Source organism: Pezoporus wallicus, unplaced genomic scaffold, assembly GCF_028554395.1.
Source record: "Pezoporus wallicus isolate ANWC-B61680 ecotype Strahan unplaced genomic scaffold, APGP_CSIRO_Pwel_v1 contig_5418, whole genome shotgun sequence".
Classification (NCBI taxonomy): domain Eukaryota; kingdom Metazoa; phylum Chordata; class Aves; order Psittaciformes; family Psittacidae; genus Pezoporus; species Pezoporus wallicus.
The window spans coordinates 355,608-381,327 of record NW_026640709.1 but is presented as its reverse complement, the minus strand read 5'-3'; the positions used below and the strand labels follow the sequence as shown (position 1 = coordinate 381,327).

At 40.8% G+C, this 25,720-nt stretch overlaps 1 protein-coding gene across 7 annotated transcripts in view; it reads left to right on the top strand.

The window, feature by feature from the left end:
- The window catches only part of SMOC1 (SPARC related modular calcium binding 1), a 138,510-nt gene that overhangs the window by 52,748 nt on the left and 60,042 nt on the right, over window positions 1–25,720 (top strand). For all 7 annotated transcript variants that reach the window (XM_057420125.1, XM_057420121.1, XM_057420124.1 and 4 more), the window contains exons 3-5: window positions 2,287–2,399; window positions 12,462–12,561; window positions 14,841–14,888. In XM_057420125.1, coding sequence (XP_057276108.1) covers window positions 2,287–2,399; window positions 12,462–12,561; window positions 14,841–14,888 — 261 coding nt within the window. The remainder of the gene's footprint in view (window positions 1–2,286; window positions 2,400–12,461; window positions 12,562–14,840; window positions 14,889–25,720) is intronic.

Genomic DNA, 25,720 nt, shown 5'->3' with positions numbered 1-25,720 from the left:
AGCAGCAACATGTTTATATTATCATTTTCTTATATAAGGGCTTGATTGTGTCATGTTTTGGATGGAGAGACCAGAAACACACTTTCATTTGTGAATCTGTGCTTTGATTGTCATGTGAGAAATTTACAGCTCTTCCCCCTTCACGCTTTATATGTGCAGATCTGCATAATCTAATGCTAAAATGCTGATTTTTTGCTACTTAGCTGTCTCCTGTGAAGCAAAACTTGAAGGTGTTTTTAGCCAGACAGCTAGCTATAAAACAGAAGGTGCAGCTGCACCATCTGGTTTTGTAATAATGTCCTGTGTCATGCCAAGCACGATTAGACTCCTAAGCTCGAATAGGAGTTCTGCAGGTGGATCGGTGTTCCCATTAACAGCATTGCCAGTGCTTCCTTTTCAGCTGAAAGAACAAGCATGTATTGGAAGGGCCAGTACTGCTGGCAGGACCATTCTCCAGCAGAGTTGTGCAAACAAGATCTGATCATCTGGTCACTTTGGCAGGCAGGGGGAAGAAAGGAAATTCCAGCTTAGAGGTTATATTATGGTTAATTAGAAAAACAAGTACTGCTTCTCTAAATTCAGTGGAAATTTTATTCAAGAAAGTCTTTACATTCTGTGGGTAACAGTCTTGCTTTTTATACAAGCTCCTAATAGGTCCACCTGAGATCAAAGTTCCATGTGCTAAGGGTATTGTGCAAGCACCCCACAAACAAATTACAGCCTAAAGATGAGTGACATAAGATCAGAAGGGGCACCAGGCTATAGCAAGCTGAGGTGACTGACTTGCAGTCACTCAGTGGGTCAGTGGTAGAGTTGATGCAGGCCCTCTTGCTTAGTAACCCAGTGCCTAAGCTATAGGTTTTTGTTCTGAACACAATTATTGTGAATGACTTTTTCCAAAGAGGAGGGTTTGATTTGTTTGATAAGTGGAAACTTACTCTCTTGAATCATCAGTTGTGTAAATAAAGTTCTCAGCTTGAAAGCTTTGGTCATTATCAAAACTATTTACAGCATTGTCATTGATTTCTGCATCTACATACGCTTAGATGGAGATCATTTCTATTGCCATGCAATGTGAATTCAGTTGATCTGAGAACCCAGACTGGCTTTCTAATTCAGTGCTGGTATTAGTGATTCTGTTGTTGACATCTATATGAAGCAGAATATGGGATCTTCAAGGGTCCAGTGGAACTTTTTTTGATAACCAGTGTGGTTTCTGTGCCTGATAGAATGGGGATTCAACCTTGATCACTTTATATAGTGCTGCTGAAAAATTGTGATGATCAGAGTTTGCAGTTTCTGCACTGAAAAATCTTACAGCCAGTGGATTCATGGGAAAAGGAAGAAGGTGCTAGTCCCTGTGTCAGAGTCTTCTGGAAACAGATGTTTGCTGTTTTTCTTCTCTTTCTAGACTGAACAGCAATACTGTGAGACATCATGTTTTTAAATGTAAACACTGAGTCAATCCGTGCCTATGGAGGGCAGAACTGCCCTCTTTGATCCATTAATCATCAGTGTTAGACTTATCTGGGTTTATACTCTGTAACAGCGAGCGGAACCTGGAAGGGGTTAAGGTCATGCTACCTGCTGCCATCATCTGAAATAAGTGCAGAGCTGAGATCTTAACTCTTTCAAGCTCTGCTTGCAGAACAATGTTTTTTTTCTTGGCAGCAAAGTGAGTAACTGATATGAGAAAGTATAATGCACACCTGGCTGTGAGTACTGGGACTAGAGGTAGAAGCTGGGCTTCAGAAATGCAGAGGCAATGACATGTCAACCTTATCTGAAGCATACAAAAGTGGAAGTTCAGATGGGTGGCTGGTTATTTTAGCATCTTACTGAGAGAGCTGCTCAGAAAAGAAGCTTTGCTGGGGTCATCCCTTCTTCCATGTTGCTCACTTCTGGGCCTGAGTTACTCGGTTTATACTCAGCCATCAAGTTTCAGGCTGCTAATATTCCCTCCAGAAAGGTCTTTCACTATGTGGGCACCCTGCTCCAGCACTTGTTGGAAGAAGCTTCCAGACCCCTTGCATGACCATAAAGACTATTAACTAGCAAATTAGACATCTTTTTAATATGTGGCTCATAGTTTGATTGTCTAGGTTCAATTTGTCTTTGGGATCATGATTGCTAACTCCTCACTAATGTGCAGATAATGGTCCTTGATGTCTTACGTTTGTTGTTTTGGGTTTTCTTTAAACCAGCAGCTGTGTGGTGCATCTGGTAGCTTTTGAAGAGGCCAAATAATGTTTGCAATCTAAGTGAGTTTTGCTTCTCTTTTTGTAGATGCTGGCCAAAGCAAGTGTCGATTAGAGAGAGCTCAGGCACTGGAGCAGGCAAAGAAGCCCCAGGAAGCAGTCTTCATCCCAGAATGCAATGAGGACGGATCATTCACACAGGTAAAACTTCTACAGGCTTCCTTCAGCCAGACTCCCAGTGGCTGCAGCAGATTCACTGTTAAAGCATGAGCCAAGTGATGGAGCATCATGGGTCCACACTGTCTGACTTAGTTACTCAGGTGAAAGCGTTGAAGGCTGAGGACTTGTCTAACCAAGTGGAAGCTTTGATTCAGTCACCATATCTTAAACCATATCTTAAAAGACATATATATGGAATGGTATCCACCTCCAGTGTAGCACAGAAACAAAACCAAGTTGCCAGTTTTTCTCTGAAGATGAGCTGCAAGAGAGCTGTGGCTCTCACAGAGCAGGGTGGACCAAGCTTCCCTTGCTGTTACCTGTGTTTCATCTATCCCACCAAAAAAAGAGTGGTCTATTAAGCCTCTTAACCACTGCAGGATACTTGTTAGTGACAGACGACACTTTCCTGTTCTGTGCCCTGTTGTGGTTTGAGGGTCCGGCAGAGAGGTGTTGAGACAGCTATGTTTGGGTTTTTGAGTCTTCACTGTTCACTTGCTGGAACTAAATGATGTCCTGAAACTGTAAATTGACTCATAATGCTGCTTCTCTTGAGAAGCAATTATCTCAGGCAGGGCTAGGAGAAGAGGCTTATGGTTTGTTTGCCTTTAATAATCTGTGAAAAATGAGTAGTCAGTCCTGGTCACTGATCATCCTTCAGAAACAGTTGAACTGGGAAAGGTCTTGCATCACACAGAATTACACAGAATTCCAGAGGAGTTGAAGTAGTTATGGTAAAAAGAAAGCCCTCATTAAGGAAATTGAGAGGAAGGGTATGTTTTACTGAGGCAGGGTAGAAGTGAAGAGTGTACTGTTACCACTAGCATATTGAACAGTGTCCTAGCACTAACTGAACTGGGTGTTAAAAGTGGCTTATGTGCAGTTCCCTTGCATATAAGGGTAGGAGGGGTATGCTGTCTGCTCGGTTTGGCATACATCTCAAAAAAAATCCTGCAACCCTCATGACCTCTATTTTGTGAACTTGGGTAAATCACACAACGTTTTTTTTGCCTTAGCCTCCTTATATCTAAGACTGCTCTATAGATCTGGTGGCCCAGAGAAATTTTAGGGTTCATTAGTTATTGCTTGCAAAGTCTTTAAAGTAAAAAAAAAAAAAAAAAAAAATTAAAAAAATTCCAAATTAAAATCAATATTCACTTCAAAAAGATGAGAAAGACAAAAAGCTTTGGGATTGGTTCAAACACTTTGCGATGCCTAGGGGAAGAGGAGAGGAAAGATTATGTTCTTGTGATAACCCACTAAAAATTTTATTCCCCTCCTCAGCCTTACCCTCCCATTATTGGGTGTGTGGGAGTGTTTTTGATTTTTTAACGGTGAAGTGGAAAAAATTGTATCCATCCTGCCAATTTTGCGTACTTTTTTGGAGCAGCATCATATTTGTGTACAGTGTGGACCATCTTGGGAAGGTGAGGAGAAGAAAGAAGGTGGCTACAGCTTCTTGCAGTCTAACTACACTTTCAGTTGTTGAAATTTGATTTTTGTGTAGCTGCTCAGGTTATGTTGGCACTGGGGGGAGTACTTATAAAACCTACCACAGTGGGCCAACTAAGTGCTTCATGTTAAACTTTACAGTTCAGGAAAAAAGGGAAAAGGAAAGCTGACTTTCCAGTGTCTCTGCCACATGTCCATCAACCTCTTGAAGGGTAAAATAGGAGATGCAGGTGAAACTTTTAACCTAATAAGCTGGACTGGGAGTGTGGTTGATAAAGCTCTGGTTTAGGTTTATTTGGAAGGTTGGTACCTGCATCTGGATTATGGAGCAGTTGCTGGGCCTCTTTTCTGCACGTTCTCAGGCCAGTGTGGCTTGCCAGTGGAGGGGCAGCATGAAACTGCTTACGAAAATTGTGTTTTCAGCTGGCAGCCAAGCAATATTTCACATTCTTCCTTCATCCAGTCCTATCTGTGAACACTAAAATGCTTTTGTTTTACCTGGCATGATGAAGGAAGCCTCTGATCCCTTTGTAGTTGGAGTTAACTGAAATTCATATCATTCCTTGGATCGTAAAAATACCCCGTGTTCCACATACCTCAGGAACCAGCTTCATCGTTTATATTGTAGCAGTTTAAGGTCATTGTCCCTGCATAAGATGTGAATGAAAAACAGCTTTCAAGGAAGCTAACTGGTTTCAGCCTGCCGTTGAGACAAATACTCCCTTTAGCTTCTGGTCCAAATTAATTAAACTTTGATTTTAAAAGGATGTCTAAAAATTACAGTTTTTGTGAACAGTCTAAATAGTTTTTGCTTCCAGCAACTCATGAATAGGACTCAATCTGGTGAAGGTGGTCTGGATACTGCATCTCTTGTGCTGATAGTTGGCACACCCACGTTCTGCTTTGCAGGGAAGCTCTGTAGGCCAGTTCTTGAAGTCCTCAAGGTCTTACTAGAGTCAGCTCTGAACTGTTATTAGTTTATTCTGGTTCAGTACCCAGAGAACTGATTCATCCAAACTCAGAAATCTCAGCTGGGAAGTCCAGAACAGAACAGCATCTCTCAACAAAGTTTCTAGGAGAAAAAACCACCATGCTCTTCAACCTTGAGTCCCCATCCCAATGAGAATCTAAGCAGAAGCGTATGCTTCAGGGTATACCTTGTATATAGAGTTGGCTACGGCATTTTTTAAACAACTTTCTGCCTTCTATGTTACTGCTATGGGAGGAATTATTTAGGTAGAAGAAAAATTCTGATTGTAGGGGAAACAAAGATGCCTGCCCTATATTTAGAATACCAAATGTCTTAATTGTTGCAGCACTCACTCAAGATGTGGATGACTTGCTTTCAGTTCTAGAACTTTCTTGTAGATGCAGGTTTGGGAGCTGCATTTGGTAGCTGTAATTGTGTGATCACAGAAGCTTCTTGGTCTTAACCAGATTGAACTGTTGCTTTTCTGGTTTATCGTCGTCCTCTTGATTAGAAACTGAATTGTGATCGCTAGCGTTTAACACTGAAAGCAGCCCAAGTCTCCCTTTCCAGTTCCTGGGATTGCACGCAGTACAAAACTGTGTGAATAGGGAGCCAGATCCACTGCAAATTGGGTGGGTCTGTTGGGAGAGTATAACTATTCTGCTCTTCTGTGACATGCAGCAGGTACTGCATGGGGACACCATGCTCACCTGATCTCCTCCTCCTCTGCTTCTCTGGAGGGCAGCTGGATCTGACACCCAACAGTTGGATGTGGTATCAAGGGTGAAGGGTGCCCTGAAGGCAAATACCTTGGTCTGTCTATCATTAAACCCTGCATTAGAGAGAAATAGTGTGTGTCTTAAACAAATGTGTAATCTTTATTTCATTGTCTGTAAAGTCTAGTCTGAAAAGAAGTGGGGCCACTGAATGCTTGGATCACTGATTTTCCTAGGCATGGCTAGTTATAGTGGCTTTTGTCTGCTGCATGAAGAGGAGCAGCACCTGTCAGTTCACTGGTTTTCAAAACTGTTTCTGTGCACCATGTGTGCTGCTTCCATTATTCTGGGGGCTTGTGTATCGCAAAGATCTTATCAAATCCCTTTTTAAAACTGCTGACACACCTGAAAATGTGGCATGGATTTGCAGCATGGAAGAGGTGGTGGCATTACAGGCATGATGAGATGACTGAATGGGAGCAGATGTGAGGAATTGCTAATTCTTTATATTTTAGGCTTAGGGGCATATTACTTCCTACAACAAAAGGCCTCTGCAGTTAGTCTGTGGTAATATAAGGATTCAGATGAAAATGAAATTCGAGTTGTTCACAACATAAGGATATTTGTTTCATATGAATAATTTCATTAATTGTATAAAACTGAGGTCATGTACTGTTGTGCAAAATTGACATGACTGAAACTAGTTTGTTTCAAAGACTTGCTCTCTCCTTTTTGCTGTTATGCTGTATTTTGCATAAATGCCATTCCCTTTGCATGCTGCACTTAACCTGCTGTGATCTGTTCTTCATAAACAACAGGCTCTATTGGGTAATCTGCACACTTTCTTTTGCTGCCTAGTGCCATTGGGCTTGTTGCCATGGGTTGAGAGAGACTTGCATTCTTCATAGTTTTCCCTCAAGCAGTTTTTTAGAAAAGGTTACTGAGGTTTTAAACAGGATCTGTTTCAGACAGATTAATATGAACATGAATAATGTTAACTCTGCTTTGGGGCTGTAATCTTGTGGGGCTTTTTGTAGTGTGTCTTGCTGTGGATTCTTTTCCTTGCAAGTCTGCATACAAGTGGCTGAGAGCAGGTCCTCAGTTTCTTAGAGTTTCTTTAAGTCTAGGACTCAAAACTGCAGCTGCTGGTGCAGTTAGGATGCAGCACTGAGATTTGTCTTAGAGCAGGTGCATCAGTCATACCCGTCATCTTTTGACAGGATCAGTGAGAGGGCTGACTTTGTCAGAGCAATTTTCTGTTATCAGATAGCTTCCAGAGCACTCCCACATCTGGTCATAGAAGTCTGCTTGGAATGAGTGATCTGTATTACATTCCATAGCAGTAGTTTCATTCTGTACTATGCTAATGCATGTACAAAGTACTGTTTTCTCCTAAGTTCGACAAATGAACCCTTTCTAAAGTCATGGGGAACCTTCTCAGCCTTCAGTGTGACTGCATGATCCAAGTCTCTTCCTCTGCATTGGCTAGTGTAGCGTGATGCTGACCAGAATTACAAACTTGTTTCTTAATGCAGCGTGGTGCTGCAGGGCACTGTGTAGACATGTCCCGCATTCCCTGGATGCTGTGTATTATTCCATTATTCAGTGCTCATACTCTAGCAATACTAAGCTCTCAAGGACTTAACCTTTCCTTTCAGAATGAAAGAACACAGTCTGTCTTGGTAGATTAAAGAAACTCTTTCTTCATAAAGAAACTGGGCTTTAATTAGTAGGTGCTTCTGGCTTGCTTTTTTTTTTTTTTTTTTTTAATTATTAAAAGACATCCCTTCTGTAAAAAGCAGTAGCTGGAGCTCTCTGCAAATATTGCTCTGCAGATTTGTCTGCTACATACGCACTTGGCTTTCTTCCTGCAGCTCTTATTGTGTTTCTTGTTTGTATATTGAGCTAAAGATAACTTATGGATGGGTAAGGAGGTTATATGCAACATCTCTTCAAAGTACCACCAGTCTAGAGCAAAGAAACAGATTCTTAAAGCAGGAGTGGGTGTCCATAAGCACAGTGACAATATAATGTAGTTCTTAACTCTAAAGGGTCACATTCTGTGTGTAAGCAATGACCCTCTCTTGGGGATCCCTCTCCTGAGCTAAAAATGTTATCTGTGCCAGAGTGTGTGTTAGGAATGTCCTTGACCATGGATAAGATTCCTTTGCCACAAATCACTTCTTTCCCTGGTTGTATGAATAATGAGATTCCTGTAGAGCAAGCATTTCTTGAATGGTGCATAGACTTGAGGGAAGTGGCTGCTGCATTAAAGCCCTGTTGCGAATATGTGTCTGCATAACATCATTTAGGAAGAATTAAATGTGAGGAGGGAACAGAAAAAAGTGACAAAAATGATTTAGGGGGTTGCAGTCCCAAAGAAGCTCAAACTTAAGATGCAGACTGATTCATAGCTCCCTAAAATTTTGCTAAAGGCAAGGCAGGCTTCTGACAATAGTCAACTGACTCCTAGTCTAGCAGGAAGTATGACAAGATCCAGGGTCCAAGCAGTACAGCAAGACATTTAAGGCTTAACAGAGGCATTGCCACTTACGACAGATAGCCATCAGTCCAGTGTGTCAATTGTGTGCCACTAACTTAGGTTCAGAGAACTTTCTAGATGAGCATGAGTGGCTCTAACAAAGGAAAGGCTTGTTTGGCCAGTGGCTGCCCCGTCTCTGGCAGTGTTCAGAGCCAGGTTGGACAGGGCTTTGAGCAACCTGGTCTAGTGGAAGGTGTCCATGCCCGTGGCAGGGGGGTTGGAACTGGATAATCTTTCCAACCCTAGCCATCCTGTAACTAAAGAATTGCTGTGTGACACTGAGGTTTCTGGGTCAGACCAGATGATCTACTGCCTTGAAGTAATTTGTTTAGCTGTTTTTACAGTGTATACAAGGAACACCTGGGTGCAGTCAGGGTTTGGAGCCTTGCCTCATGCTGTAAGTGGGGGCAGTAGCTCTGCTGTCTGCCCTCACCCTCAGAAGTGCCATTCAAAAACTGGATGTGTTTTTAATTCTCTCATAGAAGGAATGTTTTTCTGCCTCCATTGTGGAAGAAGCCAGGAAATATTTGACTGATCTGCGATGGGATAGGAATTAGTTACCAAACTCTTCATCTGAACAGCAGTGAAAAGCTAGTTTGTTCCTGTACTGAGCCCAGTTCTTGTTCAAGGTGCTCTCAAGCCTCTGTTTTCTTCCTCATACATGTGCAAGCAATTTCTCTCCCATTTCTGGTTTCTTTTGCAAAGAAACCTATTGAGCCTCTGTCAGATGGCTGTAAAGGGATGCTGCTCTTTGCTTGTTGAGAAGCTGTGGTCTGCTTGGGAAGTTGATTGTGACATTGCCAGTGAGATGGTGAAGAAACCAAGCACCAAACAGTGACTTCATTTTCCCTCAGGAAGTTAAGAGGCAGAGTTGTCTGTCAGTAACTACACTTTTAATGTTTTCATATTGTAATGAACTGGTGTTCATAATACAACTGGATGAGAGCAGGTGTTTATTCATGTGGCCGGTGGTTTGTATGTCAGATTTAGCTTGGCTTCACACATTGTAATGGCAGGGGGGATAGAGGAGCTGCTTCTACACCTGTAATTTGGGCAGTGGTGGTAGAGCAGTTTTTGTTGGTTTTGTCCCTCATGCATCAATCCTTGAGTTGAGGCACAATTGAAATGACATATCTCTCCTTGCTGAAAAATAGGAATGGTGTGCTCCTGCATGATCAGATGTTAATGTGGAATGTGTTGAGAAACCTCAAAGGATGTGTAGGTTTTATTTTTCTGGGATCCTATTTTGTAACTTAAAATGTTCTGCTGTTGGACAGGCATGTGTTAATTTGAGATGTCAAACTCCTATCTGTCATGTGCCTTTCCAGCAATAATGAGTGTTCTGTAGCTGCAACTTGGTTAGCAATCAAGCCTATTTTGTATGTAGAATTGATAATGTATTTTCTCTGACACAATACTTAGCTTTAGAAGACTGAAAGCCAAAATTAACTCAGTAACTGAAGATTAGATCTGTGCAGTAAACAGGTATCACTTTTACACGATTACTCTTTTGATTTTAACAGCATTTAAAAATCTTGCTACTATGCAAGTAGAATTAGAATAAGATTGAATTTCAGGTAGGAGATTTACATGGGATTTAGAAACAAAACCTCAAACCTAAGATCATTGGAAAAAATTACAGTAAAAACCTGAATTCTCAAGATTTCTTATAAAAAGTGCTTTGGAATAGTTGACACTTCAGAGTTTGTATTTACACATGGTGTTTAGAAATAGTGCTGGACAGCTATTGCCTTTAATTTTTTTTTCAGTGCTATACCAATGCTACGTAACTCATGAAAAGCACACCATTTTCTTTATTTTATCCCAGCCTTTAGGCTGCAATCTCTAGCTGTAGGCCACTGTTGTTAAGACGCCTTGTTTTAGTTTAAATATGCGGAGACATAGTCAGGTATTGTGATGAAAGGTAGCCCTCTCAACATGAAGACATTCAGGAAAGCCAACTGCAGTTATTTTTGAGTTTTCTGAAGTGTGTTCTTCATGGGTAGTTGTCTGACTCTTAGGATAAGGGCTGAGATTCAGTTGCTGCTATTGTCTGTGATACGGAAGTTGTTTAGTGCCATGGTAGAGCATTGGGTTGTTGTGAAAGTGCTGTCAATATGAGATCTCGGGTAGGTCATGGGATCCCACTCCAAGGGAGATCAGCATTCCTTAGCTTAGTTATTTACAAAATTACTGTGCTTTTATAGTTGTAATGTGCTTGGCTTGCATAAATGAGTGTATGTAATTGGTAGATGAGATGCAGCTCGTTGAGATGAACTGCATAACATGCTTTTAGTTAATGTATTTATCCTAAATTTATATCAATACGTTTCTGGACTCCTTTGCCATGTACTTTGTTATTTTCTGCAGACTTGGCTGAAGAACTATTAAGTCAGTAACACTTGAATTTTTTAAATGCTGGGTACACTAGATTTTTTTTTTTTTTCTATAATGTAACATGGAATGGTCTTGCCTTACTAATTCCAGACTCTATCCCGGAATCTGGCTTCATCTTGTACAATTAATGCTCAGATAGAAATTACATTCCCAATAGCTCCTTGTGCTTTCCATGTGGGAAGGCAATAATGTATGTGTGATCAGCAAATATAAACACTGATCACAGAAACCCAAGCAGTTCCATCACACTTGCTTTGAATGTACAATTGATTAAATTGAGCAATAAGAAATATTTTGCAACTTCATTACTGCCAATTATATCCATAGTGCTTTTGAGTAATTTGCAATCAGTTTTGTGATGTGTTGAGAGAATAAAAATGAAAGTATGCAGATAGCAGTGACAGTGACTTTAGTAACATGTCTACATGAGACTATTGTTGATTTTTGGCTGCTAAAAGTCAATTTGCTTGAGGCAAAATGATTGATTTGCACTTTAGTAGAACTCAAGATAAACACGTGGTGCTGTGTTATAATTGCTCTTAGATCATGTTTTATGGGATACTCAAAGCCTTTTAAAAAGACTGTTGTTAAGTCTCTGAACAAACTCTGCTACCTTAGGGAATTGAAGCCAGCTGTCAGCAAGGGGGAATGACTGGTTTAGCTCTGAAGGATCCCTAATAAAGGGAACTGTACAAACACCCCATCACTCTTCTGTGTGGAGAGGACTGGAATGGGAAATCAGTTGCAATGAAGTTGTTTGGAAAAAGCGAGAATGGACAGAATTCAATTTACAAGTAAAATGAAAAGGGAGTTTCTAAAGTGATTTCGTCTCATTTAACGGCTTTGTTTCAGAAATGTGTTGAAGGGAGCCATCTCTAGCTTAAAGTAGCATAGGCATTTCCATACCATTCCAAGGGGCTGGAAGTAATGATGTGCACACTCAGCCACAACTGAAAGTGTGTTTGCTAGAAAGGATTTTGGAATCTCTTAATTTTGCATAAATGCCTGTATGATTATAATTTATTTTTGTCTCAAGGGAACTCAAAGGCATTGTGAATTTCATACAAATGCTGAACACTCTCTGAAAAGGTGAGACAAAGGCTGTAACTAGTTTGTTGAGCTGGGTGAAACTATAGTGCCACTGAAGTAATATCTGCATAGGTTTTACTAAGACCAGTTTGCTAGATTGGGATTTGTCTGTTTTCACTTTAGAGGTCCGCATCTGATCTAGTCATTCTGGTGTCCTTTCATGGTGAAAGAAGGAACTGGACAACTCTAGATGTTCAGTTTAGAAGCAGAGCTTCAAAGTTAAGTTATGCTGTTTACCTGTTGGCTCAATAGAGCTTTCATCAAATGTTTTTAAGTTCTTGTCAATATATGAAAAGCAAGCATGTTGGATTTTGCTCCTACTGCCTATGTTGACATAGTAACAGGAGAGACCTTAAATCTATCTGGAGAAGGTTTGTTAACATAACAAGTCAGTGTTGCATTTTTCCAGTCATGTTTACTGAGCAAAATGCTCTTGAAATTTCCAAAGATGCTCTTCTCAAGCAGCAGCTGTGGAATTGGGCCAGGGTGGACTTTCCATATCCCAGATGGGATGTAGTGGGACTACTATTTAAGGCTAAATAGTAAATAGGATTTAGCAGAAGGTGGAATGAGCTGAGATACAGCTGCTGCATCACAAAACTGAATTGTTCTCAGTTGACTACTTGTAACTTCTTTTGCCGACTGAATTGCAGCTAAGGGAGTTGGAGTAGGAGAAATAAGCTTTCTTTGGGGAGGGGGGTGAGGAGAGAAAGAAAAGATAACAATATCAAAGATGGTCTTCTCTGGGACCTCCTCACTCTGAAGCATGTATTTGTGATGCATCTGGGTTGGGGCTTCCACTAAGATGCTAGAATATAATAAAAGTGATGGGTGACAGAGTGAGAAATGAAATGCCTGCTCTTTGTTTTATTAAACAGGTGCAGTGCCATACCTACACTGGATACTGCTGGTGTGTGACACCTGATGGCAAGCCTATTAGCGGCTCTTCCGTACAGAACAAAACTCCTGTATGTTCAGGTACTGTGGGAGTGGCTTCAACAAAGGCTAATTTGATAAGTAAAGGGGTTGGGGAGAATACATCCTGTTGAGAGTACTTAATTTTTCCAGGTGACTTGGTCAGTTTACCCAGTTTAACACTGCAGTTGTGCTTTTATCTCCCTGTGGGCTTGCTGGCATTTGGAAGCGGCAAGGAAGTTTAGGCTATGGCAGGTCCACCCCGCAAGGCTCACCTAGGAAAAAACGCTAAGGCACTAAGGAAACAGCCTGTGGTAGCCAAGGCAAGAATTGCAGTGTTGTTGTGTCTACCAAAACCAGCGATTCCTGTAACAGAAGGAATAACTTTTTTGCATGAGTTGTATTTAAAGAAGTGGTTGTTGGGCTCTGTTTTTTGGTGGACCCTAAGGTCACTTTGCCTTCAGAGTGACTTCAGTTAAAAGTTTGATAAGGCAGTTCTTGAGAAACTGGTGGTTGTTGACTACTAGCCACCAAATCTGAGGTCCTGCTGTTATGATGGATTTGGGTCTTCTGATCATGTCACTCGGTTCCAGTTCTTAGTTCCTAGATTTTCATGTGGCCCTGAACACTAGTGTACAGTCTAGCTTTGTGAGCTGTGGTCAACAGAGCTGCTGTGGCAGTGGTGTGCTAGGCATAGGGAAAGCTGTAAATCTGTTCCATACTGTCTGCAAAAATTCAGGGGCAACACTAGACTTGTGCTTTCCCCTTCACACCCACTTCCCAAAGAAGAAAGAAAAGATAGCGAGTAAAGGAGTGTGTTTTTGACATGTTCAGGGATGCCGTGTAGGCACTGCAGCTGCCTCTGGCTTCATGCTCTGCAGTCTGCACCCCATGGATGTTTAATGTATTTGTCCTCTCACACCTTACACTGTTTGCCCTTTAGACAGGAGCATGACACCAGTCAAACCTTTGGGTCTTTTTTTTTTAAGCCTCCTCATCTTATTCAGTGTCCTCTTCGGCTGTAGGATGTTTTGTGGTAATACGCAAACATAGTGACTTGCATGAGGGTTTGAGCTGAGTGGGAGAACTGTCTGGGAGCCAATGACTCAATGTAGCTTGAGGGGATGCTTGCTGTTCCACAGGTACGTGGAAAGAAAATAAAATTAATATCCTGTTTTAGTGTAAGATGAAATGCTATAGTAATTTGGCTTAAATGTTAAAATATGACTTTCTTCCATCATTCCCGTGTATGGTTTTGGTAGGGCATGTTTTAGTCTTGCTTATCTGTTCATTTAGTCTTGAGCTGTTTATATAATTGTGTTGCCAGGAAAGTAAAGTCATAGTGTTCTGTAGGACACACAGATGTTGAGCTCATGATGACTGATACTGGGTATGTGCTTCCTACTTATAATCCAGCAGTAGACTGGTGATGAACTGGTCTGCAAGTGAAAGTGCTTGGGCAATAGAGTTTACATTAGAGTTTGTCTTGACCAGTCTCTTGGGCTTGTCAGAGCTGCCTCCTTTGGAGATGACTTTTGATCCATATTTCTGGAAGGATCAGTAATTACTGGAACTGTTTAGTAATGCTGCATAGAAGAATCAGTTTCTTGGTAATAAGGCTATTCCAGAAAAAGAGGGGGGAAGAAAAAAACTTGTAATAGATTTTTACACTTTGGTAATGGATTTTTTCAAAAAGCTTTTATTATTAGTTCAAGTTTTAATGGAAAACAGTGTTCTGAAGCACTAAAGCAAACTGCAGAAAACTGTAGAATCATATGTATTATGTAAAAATCTAAGTTATATTAAAACCCCCAGGATGTGTTCAAGTACATGCTAGATCTTACTCAGTGTACCTCTTCAAATAGCTGGGGATGTTGAAATTCATTTTCTGCAAATCATCCCACTTAATCCCTTCCCTTTAGAATACTGGCCTTGCTTTCCCTGCACACTCTCCCCACCTGTTTTTGATTTGCTCTTCCTGACATTTGCAAACTTAAGAAGTGACTCTTAGTGATCTTTCCTACTTGCCCTTGGATTTATTCCAGGTTTCTTACTAGCACACTAGTGCTAGTGCTCTGTTGAGCTCTTTCAGAGCACTGGGTCTAGCTATTAAAGATTTCTTTTTTACCTTCATCCTGATTTAATATCTCAACATGCAAAACTTCCTTATGCTGTCCCAGTTTGTTGGAGCAACAGGCTCTCTGAATCCCAAGCTGAGCTGTTGGCAAGTAAAACAGATGCTCTGTGGGTTGAGATGCTCATTGTGTTAATGTGACATTATACGTTCTGTGTGATCATGCAGCATCTAAATGTCTTTTTTTCTTTTTTTCCCTTCCCTTTAGGTTCTGTAACTGATAAACCATCAAGCCAGGGTAATTCTGGGAGGAAAGGTGAGTGGAGTCCTGTGCTTCAGCAACTTGTTTTGTAATAGCAGCTGCCCTGCCAAGTCCCCTTGAGATAACTCGGAACCTGGATTCCTAACTAGCTCGGTGTGTGGGAGGCTTTCATGCCTGTGGACCTCTACCTTCAGTAGGAGGAACAAAATAACAGTCTGTTGGTGCACCATCCCATGGAGTAGAAAATGGTGTGCTCTGCTCCTCAGCCGAGATGTAGTACATGAAAACAGAGCTTCCCAAAAAAGCATCTGGCACAGAATAACCTCTTGTTCACCTTGATGTTAACTACAGAGGATTTCAAATAAAACCCCTAGAGATTAGGAAGGCTATCAATATGACTAGTACACTGAGAGTCAGGAGTGTCAATGTCATGATTGTGGCTTTATATGCATTGAAAGTGTTGGGTGGTTTCATTTTCTTTTTCACAGAACATCAAACTCTCTGGCCAGATGTGCTGGATTAAACCCTAGCTATGCTTGGAAAGTGCGTTAGACATTAGTCCTTCTTTACAGTCCTTGCTCTTCCTGAGTGAGGCATTTAGGTGTGTCATTGTTCTCCTGTGAGTAGTTGAAGCCCTTCTCTGTGTCTCTGATGTGTATTCATTGCAATAGCCTTAGGTGGGAAGAGTACATTGAGGGGCAGTCAAATTTGTCTGTAGGACTTCTCCACACCCTGATTTTTTTCAACCCTTCTCCCCTCTACCCCCACCATTCAGAGTCAACTTTTGTCTCTACTACAGGAAAACAGTGCTGAATGCATCCTCACTCCTGCTGGTGAGGATGAAGCCTGTTTCCTGGGAGAAGTTCCTGTTTTAATATCTGAAGTGGAATTTTAGTGCTCATTCTTTAAACCAATCATTCCTCATACTTCAAAACACAGGAAAATGCCTACCTCAATGACAGTGCTTTAATTTGAAGAACATTTTCCATGCTGGGACTGTCAATACAGTCATGTGAACACTTAACAGGGATTGTAGATTGCTGTGTTCAGAGCAGTGAACATGATCAGAGAGCATTTTGAGAATATCTGTTATCCAGTCTATTGCTTATGTATTGCAGCTTAGGAAAAAGTGGGGAGGAAAAAGATGCAAAGAGAACTACTTAGTTAATACTGAATGCTGAAGTCTGCTTCTTATTTTAGATAAGGATATGTCTCTGTAAACCTGTAATTACATGTTAAAGTATAATTGGCACCTGAATGCATTGTTATCATTCTGTTAATGCTAGTCTAGCCTGAAGTACAAATCAAGTAGCTCTTGAAATCTGAATTATTTTTGGCTGGGGATTGTCTGTAGGCTTCCTACCTGAGTAGTCCTGGTCTGTTCTTTTAGAATTGGAAGCAGGTGACATTGGATTTCAAAGGAAACAGGAGCAAAAGGGGAAAACATCTGAACTTGTTTTTTCCACTTCACTCCCTTTATTAACTCAGAAGTTGGAACATGCAAAAAAGAAAGAGAACTGTAAATGGAATGAATTAATCTAAAATTTGCAATATACATCGATTCTCCTTGGTGCTGCTTGTGGCATCCTGTTTCAAGAATGGTATGCTTAGTCAGGTGATTGCAAAAACATCCTGTCAAGAAAAGGAAAATGGTTCTTTTTGGGCCAGTATGCTTCAAGCAATCATGTACATTTTCTATTCCCTCCAACTCTGAATCTGTTCATATCTATTGGAAGCCACTTTGGCCTTTCTCCATCATGTTAGAAAAATACTTGTGAGCAATAATTAAAGGGTCTTTTAAAATCAAGAGGGTTTTTGGGAGCTGAAATAATTTAGTTTAAAACTTGATGGACTTAGCATTACTTTTGGGGCTAGTGATGAATACCTAATTAAAAATTCATCTGTCTTTCTTGTCAGTGTGTTTTCTTGACTTAAGTTACTTTGATTCAAAATTCCAACATCAGATCCTATTGTAAGGAAGTTGGGACCAAGAACAGTCTGGCTTCCTCCAGGTGCTTGCTGGAGGTCTGGCTGCTCTGAAGACCAGTAGCTAGCCTGTGTGCATATAACCATCCATTCCAACTGAGTGTTCAGACTCTTTCTGTAAAGATTGCCCTTCGCAAGATGACAGGGCAGGGTGAGGAGGCGTCCAGCAGGAACTGAGTCAGTGATGACATTTCTGTTGCAGAGGCACATCTTTGAAATTTCTGACATCACTTTGGGCAACCGCTACCTGAATCAGGAGCTATTGGACTTCTCCCACTGCTCCACACACTCCTCTCTCCATCCCTGGGTAAGGGTCTCTGAGTCAAAGAGCACATTGTCTGGCACACAGTAGGCCCTCTCAGGAGGAAGCAGTAGCTGAGGCTCTCAAAAGTGTTTTCTTTTGTCTCATTCATACAGGAATGTAAAATATGGAGCTAATAAACTTTGTGTGATGCTGGTGCCTTTCAAGTCTTCAAGGCAAAGTAGTCTTTTTGGATAGAGGCTGCTCTGCCTTAGAAACTGCAGATGACTAGGGTTAAGCTGTTGGGTAATAAATGAAGACTTTATTAACATGAGCTCTTTTTTAGAAGAAACAAAATAATGTTGGAAGGAGAAGAAGGCTGGGTATTGGTAATAACCCTTTCTCCAAATGTTTTGGCCTCTCTCCTGTTTAGCCCTAATTTCTGGGAGTCAGTAGGTATAATGGAGTTGCCAGAAGATGTGATTCCACTCACAGGCTCTCTCACTATGGATGAAAAGAAAATGAAATGGCTTTATGGTCACGTGGCTTGGCTTGTAGTTCCAGAAGTGGTTCTGTGGAGCTTTCTGCAGAGAACAGACAAGAGTGCTGGCAAGAAATCTTTTTTATTTGTAAATCCCATGCTCTGGTTACCCATGTTTACATTGCTGCTATTGCTGTATGATGCAATGCCAGTTATTCATACAATTTGCCCTGTAAGGTAATTTAAATCAAATTAACTTGGCACCAAACTCAAAACTTTAAAATAGTATGTATTGATTTGTTCTGTGGCTGAGAAATGCTCTGTTGCTGGAAGGCAGAGACCTGAGGCCGCAGAGATGGAAGAATGTTTGTATGAGGTGGAATAGAAACCTAGGTTCTCCAGGACAAGCTTGGTGTGTGGACTTTACAGCTCAGACAATTACCATTGTTCTTCCTATGCTGAATTCAGCCTGCAAGCAAAGAACAAGTTTCCAAGCCTTTTGTCATGGAATGCAGTTATCTTGGGTGGGATTATGATATCCAGAACCTGCAGATTTCTGTTGCTGTCTGTTCTTTATTCCAGCTTGTTCCTTGTACAGTCTTTTCTTGTAAGCAGCTTTTTGCTCTAATTTACTCAGTTGCTGCTTCGTTTGGAAGGCCTCAGAGACTTCGAAGATGCACGCTATCCCCTAGAGGGGTGGATCTCATCTCCCCCCTCTCTCCCACTGGGAGGTTCTTAATGTTTTAAGAAGCAGTGAAAGGCACCCTTGGAGCCAATGGCACTGGATTTCTTCGCTGCCTAAAGAATGAGGGCCATTCCTTTCCAGCAAAGGGAAATTGTGCCACACGTTTGAAACAAAACAAGCAAACATAGAAGAAAACAAAACTTTCTTAATCCGAGGAATGCAGGGGCTTTAGTATCTCAAAGCTACAAATTTGGCATACTGCAGCCATGAGTATTGACTTTCGCAGTCACCAAGCAGGTTTTAATAAGCAGGCTGGTCAGGAGACAGAGGGATGTAAAAAGCAACCATGTCATTGTTTGTTTCCAATAAGCTTAAAGTCACTTGATCTTTCTTCTTAAAATCAAAGTGAAATAAAAGTAGAGAAATTGGCTATGGGTGAAGAGGAAAAAAGATATCTAGGTTGTGATACTGATTTGTTAGTGGTTGTTAACTGTTCTGGATGCTGTGCAAGATGTTGATACTATTTTTTAATCAACTGAATGAAGGAAATGGGAAGGAAGGCTTGGTTTTATAATCTGGCATTAAAAGATGATGGAAGTACAGGGTAAATATGGGCCCAATAAGCTGTCAGTGTCAGTCATGAAGAGTATTGAATGGTATGAGCTCCCTTTTTTTTTCATAAAGTCTCTTGCAATGCATTAAGTTCCAGGCCTGTTTTGACTTGCTTTGCTTCCCATACAAAAGCTGGCAATAGCATCTGCAATTCCATGAGCCTGGGGGAGATACAGGGATGTTGGTGAAGTGCAAGCTCTGATGGCCTCACAGAAGGCAAAGCCTGAGTTGAGCTGGTTTTATGCTTACTATCTTATGTAGACGAGACTCCTTTATGGAGTTGCAAAAAGCTTTTGCCCAATGAGTTTGCAGCCTACAAGAAAACACTGGAGCAATTAGAGGAACTTAAGATGAACAACTTAAAATTCCTGTCAATTAAACATCTAGAATTGGGTTCCTTTTTGTGGGTTTAACAGTGAGAAATGGGCTTAAAGGCAGGCTTCATTTCAGGGAAATTCTCCACTGCGGTTGTGGGCAAGTTGGCAAGAGAGCCATTCTGTGGCTTTCTTTCTGCTGCTTTCCAAGGGTCTTACCTCCAGAAAATGTTAATAGCCCAGTTGTACAGCCAATAGACTGCGCAATTTGAATCAGTAATGAGCCATTAGTCTGAGTCAGTAATTAGACTGAGCAGTAAAGGGTGAATGCTCTCCTCAGGCAAACCCAAGTGGAGGACAGTTTGTGACGATGTAAATAAATGGAACCGTTTGTACATGGAGACCTGGAAGCTTTGTCTGCTGGTGGTAAGAAGTCAGGTGCAGCTGGCACTAATTCACCTTCTGTTGTCTTGCAAGGAAGTTGGTTGGTACGTCCCAGAAGACAGATAATATCTTGACAAAAATGTCACGTTGAAATATGACTTTGGTCTTTACATTCTCCAGTTCTTTCTGGATTCAGCCAGGTACTGACCAAATCTGAAACAGCTGTGCTATTACACAAACTGAGCTTCAAGTCCCAAATTATTCCTGCCTCTCCAACCTCATATATACTAAGAAAATGCTCTGTGATGTCTTTAGAAGCTTGTGGAGGATACAGGAAAGATAGAAAAATATTTTATAGCCTCATCAGTAAGGTGAAAGAAATACAAGTTTACTGGAGCAGTATGAAATCAAGTGATGGTTTTAGCTGGTGAGCACCATCTTATGATGAATTTCTTGCAGAAGATTAACAGATACTAAGTCTGCAGTATGACCAAAATGAATCCTCTGGTTCCCCTAATTCTGCAGTATGACCAAAACGAATCCTCTGGTTCCCCTATGTTACATATTTATTTCTAACTAGTATACTAACTTTTAAGTCTGGATGAAGGAGAATTTTCATATAGAAATTGCTTTCTGAAGGAATACTCTTAGACCAGAGCTGACACGTTTCTGGTAGGTCTTTTCTAGGTGATACATAAACGCATACGTAAAGTGTGTGCATACAGTTTCATGCTTCTGGACAGAGCTGCATGTATAATATAGCTATGTGAAAACAGTTATATGAATGTCTGCTTCCAGAAAGCAGCAGGTTTTCTCTGTGTATGTGTGCTATGTGAATGCTCCGAGTCCTCTTGATGTGCTAAAGCTCAGTTTGTCCTGCCATGCACTGGTGGTGACCATTTCTCAGTCTTCCCTGATCAAATCTAGCAGGGGACAGGAAATAGTCTCTGTGAGAAACATGAATGTATGATGCTTTTGATGAAACTGGGATAAAAACTCAGGTGACTGCAAAGATTAATGCAACAAAACCACTGTCCTGCAAAGGCCTGAGTGGGCTGTGAATAAAAAGCACTATAGATGGAATTTGTAACACATAACATTTTGCTTAGTTACATTTCCAGGAAAACTCAGTGGTGGAATTGAAGTTTGCTTCTCTGTTATAAAAATAGGTCCGTAAAAAATACCATTACTTTAATTAGTAGGTTTGCCAGTTGGTAGATATTCAGAAGTCTGTCTGGTTCCTATCACTATCCCTATACTGTACATAACCTACAAAATTGTTTAATAAATTCTACTTAAATGTAGTTGTCAAAAGCAAGTGAATTTCACAGGTACGGCAGGTTGAAGTTTGTCAATATTGCAGATTTTATAAGATAGAAAGAACCCATCTTTTAGGTGGGAACAGAGAAATATAATTTTACAATACTGTGTATACTGGATCACTTTTCCAGACTGGAGCAGTGTTATAAGAAACACTTTGATGTATCTCATAAATCAAACCGATTTGTGAAATGTTAAGGTCTAGATGAAAAATTCAACCTCAGTTTTGCTACATAAACAGTAGAATTAAAAACAATCCTTTTGTGTCCCCACGTCATTGACTTGTCTGAAATTGTTTAGTTTTCATCAAGACATTTTTCTGTGGGCCTCAGAACATATGTATCAGATTTGAGGTCGAAGGAAGTTTCATTGGCAAGTTTAAGCAGAAGGCAAATTCTGGTTTAAAGTATATTTTGTTTGATATAATACAAGAATTCTGCTTTCATCTATAAAGCAACAGTTCTAATCGGTAGGTTAGTCTATATAATACGACTTAATAAAATTGTAGTTTACAAGTGTTATTATAGCAATCTACAGACGACTCATGTCTGTAATGTCTTAAGGACAGCTGTAAAGGCTTTTAAATGATTAAGTCATAGTATTGAGCAGCCTGGTGAGTAGATCTAATAAGCAGACTAGCAATTGATTAAGCCACATCTGTTAAGGTATTAACTGTTTATGTGCTAAACACAGATTTCTGGTGTTTGACCAATTACAGCTTCCAGAGAAATGGAATACTTCTGGGATCTGTGGGTTGTTTTTGTCATTTAAATACTTCATAGCTATGTGGCCTCAACACATTTTTTTTTTTTTTTTTAAGAGTTGTTAAGAAAATTCTTCCCATGCTCTTAGTGTCTGGATCAGCACACCAAGATGTTATACTATTATGCTACGTATTTGTCTAGATCCTTTAAAACAGCATCATTATAACTTTGAAATTAGTAGTCCCAGACTTCCTGTCTTCTTTAGCTGTTTCTTAAAAATAAACCTGACGATAAATTGGAGAAATTGCAGGGTTTGTAGGTAAGTGAAGCTAGAAGTTTTTTGCTTGTATCAGCCTAACGTGAACCTATTTTGTTTGAGTATTCATGTCCTGTAGAAGAATCTAGACATCTGAACCTTAATCAATGTAATCTACGAGCAAATGTATTTTGTTGTGAGTGCGGGGGTTCAGCTGGGGGACTGCAAGAACTTTTCTTTCAACTCCTTTGCCAATGTTTCTCTGTAAGAGAAAGAAACTATGAAACTGTGATGGGAAAGCTTGAATGCATGCAGAGCATGTGTGCTTGTAAACAAAATAGGGGAAACTGGAGAGGTAACCACAATGTTTGTTCAAGTTTCGGAGATGGCACCTTTGGGAATTAAAGCTTCTTTCGAAAAGATCTAGCTGGAATGATAGCTTCCCTTCATGCATTCATCTGGGATTTTGTTTTATGTTGATAGAAAGAGATATGTGTTGCAAAATGCTTTGATAAAGTCTAGGGATGGAAGAAGTCTTACCAACAGACTGAATTTCTTTGGGCTGTGTTGATGTCTTTTATTACATGTCCCTGTGGTCCGCTTGGAGCTTAGATTCTGATGGGACATATAGGTGCTGCAGCAAAGCAATTCTCAAGTGTAAGTAAGTAAGTGTAAGTATTTGACAGACTTTATCTTGACTGTTCAAATACATTCTTGACTGCTCACAAATATGCCTTTAAATGATGATAGTTCTGAAGGTCTTGGGCTCATTTTGAACAGTTGAGCTGTAGATGTCTGGCAGAATGACTTTGAGGAATGACCTTCCTCCTCTTAAAATTTGTATTTTTATTTTTTTTTTTAATTTTGAGAGTGTGGTGTCACTTGTACCCCATGTGCCTTTCTGAGACATGCTTTGTTCCATACATAGAGATTTCCTTCTGAAGCATGTTAAATCCTTTGGACATCCTTTCAGCGCAACTCGGTTACTCTGCCTATCTGCCTCCTGCCATTATTCTCCGTTCCTTCCCTCATACAGAAAAGCCATTCCTTCAGTTTCATAATCAGATAAAAAAGCTCTTTTGGTCTAAAATCAGATCCCGGGGTGAACCAGCTGGGGCAATATATTTAGAGAGCAGATTTGTGCTCACTCACCAAACCTCTGAACCTCTACTCTTAGTGATCCTGGGAGAGAAAAAAACCTGTGGAAACAAGCAGTGAATAAAATGTGTATGTAGGTTTTTTCCCCTTTCCATCATTTGCACACATGCAATACAGGCACAGCACCAAGGTGTCCATTCTCTTTGCCTGCGAGGAAATGAAAAGGAGTATTGTAAGCCTAAGACTAGTCTGGTTGTCAGCCAGGAATTAGTCCTCTAAAGGAGAAAGGGAGAGAGGGGCTGGTGAGAGAAGAGCCTGAGAAGGGGGAGCTAGAAGGGGGAAAGCACACTTTGAGATGGGTTCAGTGCACATGTCTAAAGATGGAAGGGTTCTTGTGCTTCCTCAGCATGCAGGTGTCGGGAGAAAGGGAGTGAGCTTGTGTTCTTATACATGGGCATGTGTCTGGGGGAGTGGGGTCAAAAATTTAGAGTATTTACTTAATCCCTTGGAACAGCTTTTTTCTCTTCCGTTTTCTTTTTGTGTTTAACAGACTGCTTTACAGGGGACACGTGTGGTAATTAACACATGCAGCTGTAGGGCTTCAGCCATATGTCTGAATTTCAAATGGCCATTGGTCTGGGAAATTTGCTGTCATCTCCACCTCCCACTTACAGGCCATATTCCTTGAAGACGTGAGGGAATTTATAGAGTCTTTACCTTGAAGATGCCAGAGCTGGAAGGAGAGGAGTGAAAGGGAAGGTGTGTGATGTTGGGGAGAGAGAGAAGAGAGAATGAGATTCCAGTCACACCCTTCATGCCCCTTGCCCCAGGCCACTGTATATTTCAGGTAGCTTCTAAAATGTTCCCAAAGATCGTTATTTGTATGAAGCTTGCATAACAATCGTTAATTTTTTAACTCATTCAGCAAAGCAGCCAATGATCAGAATCACAATGTCCTTGTGGGCTTTTCAGATTGTTCTCCCCTTTCAGCAGCTGCAGGTATCTGGCCTCTTACGCAGCCTGTAAGTGGCAAGGTGGAGTTGATTGTGGACTCTGTGAAGCCACTCAGAAGAGGTAGTCAAGGAGGGTGTGTTTGTATGTTGGGGGGAACAGAGAATACTTCACATCAAAGCAGGGGCTCCTGAAAGATGATGTGATATACAGTAGGTAAAATCAAACCAGTGAGGCTAAACTAAACAATTATAAGATAGTTGTTGCTTTTGCCAGCAGTGATCAGGCAGCTGTTGACAGCACTATAGAGCTTTCTGCAAACTTCTCTCAAAGTCCGGGGCAATGTCAAGTGCTAAAATCTTGCTGTGAGACATCACATATTAAGTGAAATATTTCTTTGTGCGGAAACCTTTTTGTTCCTGTTTTATTTCAGTTGTTACTCAAGGCAGTGAACCAAATGGAAGAAGTTCAAAATTAAGATACTGAGGTCTAGAATCCTGCAGTATCTATCATACTTCTGGTGCTTACAGGGTGAGATAGAAATGTATTATTCTAGTCTAGGAAGCCATAAAAATGTAAGCCTCTCTTCCTCCACTTTTCCTCCTTCAGTCTATTTTTAAACTTTCTTAGTGCTGGCTATCACCAACCTCTTGATCTGTCACTCACTCCATGGTGCTAAGTAATGCTGGCACTTTGGAGGTGTTTCTGCTCTGGAGAAAAAAAAAAAAAGGAGAAAAACAACAAACAACAAACTAACAACGTTCCTAAATAGTGTGTACTCCAGCTCTTGCTGAAGGGGGACTGTGATTTTCTCAGCCCTTATTACTGATATGTTTTTGTGTGTTCTGTCTGTGCTCTCCACTTCCCCTGTGAAGAGTAGTGCCAGGATTGTCTGGAGCAGCCATGTACCACACTGCCTCTTCTGGCACACCTCCCTTTTCTCCCCTTATTACTGTGGACGGTGTCCCATTCTTAGGACAAGATGGCCTGACATCCCTTCTGTGGTTTAGCATGACCTTTTCCACAAATAATATGGTTGTAGCCCATATTGATATGCACTTGGATACAACTTCTGTTACATAGATGCAGGGTCTAATTCTTTTTTATTACAGCTATTTTCCTTTCAACTGTTCATCTCCCTGAAGAATAAGGTTATTCCCATTCTTCCTCTCCTCTTCATTACCTTGGTCCTTTTGTTTAGAGAAAAAGTGCTGGATTTACAGCCATATAATTTACCATAGCAAGTCTTTTCTACACCAGTTGACCCATGAAGGTGTCTGCTGGTCAAAATGAGCCTTGGAGACTCAGTTTTGAAACTGAATGCCATCCCCACAGCCAGCTACCTTTGCCCATTGGGAAATATATCACAATTCTTCAGCATGCTTCAGATAGACATGGTTTTTGCTAACAGGTAGTGTTTGTTGCTATGTGTCGCGACCAGTCCCAAAAGCCATTCAGTTCCATTGGTTCTTTTAGCTATTCCTGCATATCTTCTTGGGTGTGTGTATCAGTAGGGGAATAACAGTAGACTTTTGAAGGCCAGGTAAGTATGTAGCTGAATGAAAAAATTACTACTTCTGTAGGGAGCCTCTTTCTGCAGCCTGTGTTAGTTCTTTATGTTTGAAGGTAGGCCGATAGCCTTCCAGTGTGGTGTTGTAGCAGATCTTTTCATGACACTGAAATTGCTGCTGGAATGTGAAGAAAATAGCCATGCTCAGTGATGGTTGCAGGTTCTTGTCTTTAGCTATGTGGAAGATTGCTAGAAGCTGTGAAACATCTATCGGCTATGACAGGCAAGCTGCAATCCTGTCTGAAAACCTAAGAGATGACCAAAGCAGAACCTGGTCAAACCTC